The sequence below is a fragment of the Plasmodium reichenowi genome, chromosome 6 (assembly GCF_001601855.1).
Source record: "Plasmodium reichenowi strain SY57 chromosome 6, whole genome shotgun sequence".
NCBI lineage: Eukaryota > Apicomplexa > Aconoidasida > Haemosporida > Plasmodiidae > Plasmodium > Plasmodium reichenowi.
This window is the reverse complement of record NC_033651.1, coordinates 807,458-812,831: the sequence shown is the minus strand read 5'-3', so window position 1 is coordinate 812,831 and position 5,374 is coordinate 807,458. Positions and strand designations below refer to the sequence as shown.

The window sequence follows — 5,374 nt, the reverse complement described above, 5'->3', positions numbered from 1 at the left end:
AAAAAAAAAAAAAAAAAAAAAAAAATGTACACTCATAAAATATTCCTCGTTCTTATAAGAAGGTATATTTTTTTGTTTCCCCAAATATTATAAAAAGCTACCATAACAAATGTTATGCTACAAAGAATAAAATAATATAAAATAAAAATAATTAAAGTATACATAGTATAATTGTTTATAATCAAAAAATATATATACATATATATATTATATATATATCATGCTTATAAAAAATGATTATATTTCCATTATTGTCCTTTTTATTTTTTTGTAAAGTGAATAAAAATTTGTTCTATTTCTATAATATTTGTTTTTTTAATATTAAATAAAATAAGAGAAAAACATAAAAGAAATATATATATATATATATATATAAATATATTTATTTTTTTTTTTTTTTTTTTTTTTTTTTTAGTTGTGTAGACCATTTGATGATCTCCTTTTTATTCTTACAACAGAATTGTTATTTGTTATATAAAAAGGAAAAATTATATATAATATTAAAATAACATAAATATAAATAAATAAATAAATAAATACATATACATATACATATACATATATATATATATATATATATATATATATATATTATTTATATTTGTATGTGTGTGTACATATAAATAACTTCTTATAAACCACATATTAAATTTCCTATTTTTTCTTTTTGCGTGCGTTTATGTTTCACACAATAATTTCTTTACATATATACAAACATTTATATGTAGAATTTATAAAACGTTCAATAGTTTTGTTATTTATATAAAAATTAAAGAAAACGAACATAAATGGAAGACAGACATATAAACTTCGAAGTATTTAAAAGTTCATATTTAGAAAAAAACTTGAAAATACAGGATTTGGATGAATGTATTAAAAAGAAAAGAAATGATAAGAATAAAGAAATTATGGAAATAATATGTCAAGGGACTTCGCTTAAAACGTTGTATAAAAATAATGATGATAAAAATAATCATAATATTATTAATGATGATAATAATAATTCTGATATTATTAATGATGATAATAATAATTCTAATATTATTAATGATGATAAAAAAGAAAATGTGTCTATTAAAAAAGATATTAACCACATGAATATCAATACATCTGATGTTCCTTTGAAGAACGAAAAAAATAAAAACATTTTCTTTAAAAAGTATAATTATCTTCACATTCATCATACAGACACGAAGAAGAAAATAAATGAATTCCTAAAAAAATATAAAGATACATATAATATATTCAAAGAAAAGAAACTACCATTATGTAATAATATAGATGAATTATTTAATAATAATTATAATAATGATAAAGAACAAAATTCTCATAATCAATTATCTTCTGTTAACGAATATAATAATAATAATAATGATGTAAAATCTATCATATTATTAAATGAACAAAATAAAAAGTATCATGTCGATAATATTAATAATTTTATACCAAAGAATATTATAAAAAATAATTCCTTAGGTATTCAAAAAATTCTTAATAATATTAAAAGTACCTTCAATGATTTTATCGATGTATATATGGAGAAACCAAATACAGATATCGATTTTTTGTATAACAAAATATATGAGGAGAAAAAAAAAAAAGAAAAGAATTATAATAATAATAATAATGATGATGATGAAATATCAAAACATATATACGAATGTAATATATTAAAAGATGTTAATCAAAAAGGAAGAGATTTTAAAGAGATAAACAGAATAAAGAAGATAAAGGATCAATTTGGTTGTTCAAAAAATGAACCGTATGAATATGTAAATATGATGTCTGAATATATAAACAATAATAATAATAACAATAATAATAATAATAATAATGATAATAATAATAATAATAATAATAATAATAATAATAATAATAATAATAATAATAATAATAATGATAATAATAATAATAATAGGTGTTTTATAAAAGAAGGATATCATACAAATAAAAAACACACAGACAGTATAAAAGAAAAGACAAAAGAAGAAAGTGATGAACTTCTTTTAAATTGTGAATTAGAAGAAAATTCAAATGATGAAATTATTAATACACAAACGAATGATAAGAATGTGGTTGATGTATCTGTATTAACACATAAATATAAATATCGATCGAACATTATATTTACTATAAATAAAATAAAAAACATAGAAACTATTATAGAAATAAATATTAATATTACAGATATACAATTAAAAATACCTGGAATGAGGATAGAAAATATTATCTTACCATACAAATATAACAATGATATATTAAGAATAGAAATAAAAACATTAAAAAATAAATTAATAAATAATAATAAATTAAACAAACATAAATATAATAACAAAAATGAATATAATTTTAATTCCTCTAGTTCAGATCATTTATCTCGAACAAAAAAAAATTCAAAATCAAAAATTATATGTTATTATGCTTTCATACCTTTATGTAATATAAAAGAACAAATTATTAATAAAAAATTAATTTTGATTAAATCGAAAAATAAAGAAATATATGAGAAAGAAAAATTATTACCAGAAACATTATATCTAATACAATCAAGAGATATTACTTCTTCACAAGAAAAATATTTTTATATTTCTATAAAAAAGTGTATACATGGTATTCATTATTATCCAAATAATAGAAATTATGAAAAAGATAATATACAACATAATTATTTTACACCTATCTACGTAAGTTTATATAATGATAATGTTGATAATTATATTGCTCATATAATAAATGAAAATAATTATGTCGAAAAAATAAAAATACAAAAGATAAAAGAAAATAATAATCATCATAATAATCATCATAATAATCATCATAATAATCATCGTAATAATCATCATAATAATAACATATCACAAGGATCATATATTATAAACAATATGTATTTTAAATTTTTTTTTAATCATAATAAAGAATTAGTATGTAATAATCAAAATGATACAAAAACAAATAATACAAATGAACACAAAGCCGTTGATATATTCAATTTTTTATGTAATAATTATATATCAATAAAATGTCCATTGGATTTAATTCCTCTATATATCTTACCTTCATATCAAGATCTTCAGTGTCTAGATTTTATAGGAAATAATAAATTATTAAAATTGAAGTTTATATTACATCTACTATCTATTATGGAAAATATATGTATTCATATATGTTCACTGATCAATATTAAAATAAACACACCTCCTATTTTTAATCAACATCTTAGGCCTGTTGAAATAAAGGATCAACAAAATAGAAAGAACTATTTTACTTTTCTATACACCTCCTACAGGCCTAATGAGCAAGGTCTCGATATAAGTGCAGAACATATAAACCAAAATAATAATAATAATAATAATAAAAATTATGATAATAATAAAAATTATGATGATAATAATAAAAATTATGATAATAATAATAAAAATGATGATGATAATAATAATAATAATAATGATAATAATAATAATAATAATCATAATTATATTTACAATTGTAATAATAATATTATTTGTGGAGATGAAGATAAAAAAAATTATTTTGTAAATTATATAAAGCCATTCATCTTTCGATTCCAAAATGTAGATAAAAATGATATAACAAACAATTTGAGAAATATAAATAAATATATGTATAATAAAATTAATAATAATGATGATCCTTATGATTATACTAATTTTTATGGTGAGGATTCAATTTCTATACATCAAGATCAACAAAAGAATCATGTAACAAATGACAAATCTCATATGGAAAAAATAAACGATAATGATCTTTTCATTTATGAATATGCTAAAAAACAATCTCTTTTTATATATAATATTATCAAAGATTATGATGATATAATAGACATACACAAATTTTATGATCAAGAAAAAAATATTTTATATACTACAAATTATAATAAACACTCTTTCCAAAATTTCTATATGCACATTATAGATGAATATAATAAAATTATTAATCAAACTTGTATATCCAAACAAGAAATATATATAAATCAACATGATAAAAAAAGAGAAAATGACATTTCCTTTTTTAATAATTCTCAAGATACAAAAGATAACATATGGTCTATACAGTATAATAATAATGTAAAACAAAATATTACAAACAATAATTTTTTATCTTCAAATTATTCTAATCTTGAAAATTATAATAAGAGTTACAACATATTAAATCTATCCAAAAATGAGCTTAATAATAATGTAACACGTACAAAATGTAAAATCAAAGACATAGGAAATGTACACGGTAAGAATAACAATTTCTTAGATTTTTTTAATAAAGATGAGGAAAATAATAATAGTGATAATAACAAAAACGATATTAATATGCATGATCTTCATAAATATATACAGCATAATAATCCTTCTTCTCCTCATTACTTTATATCCTCTAGAAATAGGGATAAAGAACCTCAAGACAAAACACATATACATTATTTAAATAACAAAAAAAATGAGAAAATAAACGAGCACATAGATATCTGTGATCATACAAATTCAAAATACAATCCATTAAATAGTAAAGAAAATAATTCTATGAAAAAGGAAATAAAAAAAAATCGTGTAGAATATAAAGATAACTTCTCAACGTCTAGTAAAAAATGTTATGAAGCTAATTACATAAACAAAAATTTTTCCTTCTCTCCAGAATATTTTGAACAAACAAACGAATGTATAAATGAAAATTCAAAACAAAATAATAATATGAATAAAGAAAACATCCAATTATTCCAAGACGATAACAAAAAAGAAAAAAATTATGAGGAATATAATAAAATTAATGAACAGTTAGATAATCCAATATATAAAACAAAAGAAAAAAATCGCAATAATATTAATAAAAATAAAAATAATAATAATAATAATTTAAGTTATATGTATGGACAAACTAATATAAATAATAAGAAAAATATAATTTTGAAGGATGGAACTATAGACGATGTAAAAAAATTTAATGATGATACTTATAATAATAGAAAAAAAACTTGTAATTTGATTAAATCTAATATTTACAAAATGTAAAAATGGATATGTTAAATAGACATCTTATATGATTAATATAAATATAATAAATTATATATATGTATAACTCATATAGAAACTAATATACAAACTATGATACACACACACACATATATAAATGTATATATGTATACATAATGGATTTTTTAAAAATGTAAATTTTTTTTTATGAACATTAAAATATATAGAAATAATACATATTATTGTTTTTATCAAAGCACAAATATTTAATCATATGATTATTATGTAATAATATTCCATAAACACTTTGTAAAAAATAAGATGAAATAATAAGATGTATTTTATGTCCTAATAATATATATTTATTTTATATATATATATATATATATATA

At 18.0% G+C, this 5,374-nt stretch overlaps 1 protein-coding gene across 1 annotated transcript; it reads left to right on the top strand.

Annotated features, from left to right (window-relative positions):
• Positions 1-788: 788 nt before the first annotated feature.
• Positions 789-5,021, top strand: PRSY57_0620500 (hypothetical protein; the record flags this gene model as incomplete). Its single annotated transcript, XM_020114622.1, has 1 exon — positions 789-5,021. One exon carries the CDS (start codon positions 789-791, stop codon positions 5,019-5,021), a length of 4,233 nt encoding a protein of 1,410 aa, XP_019970693.1.
• Between the last annotated feature and the right edge of the window lie 353 nt (positions 5,022-5,374).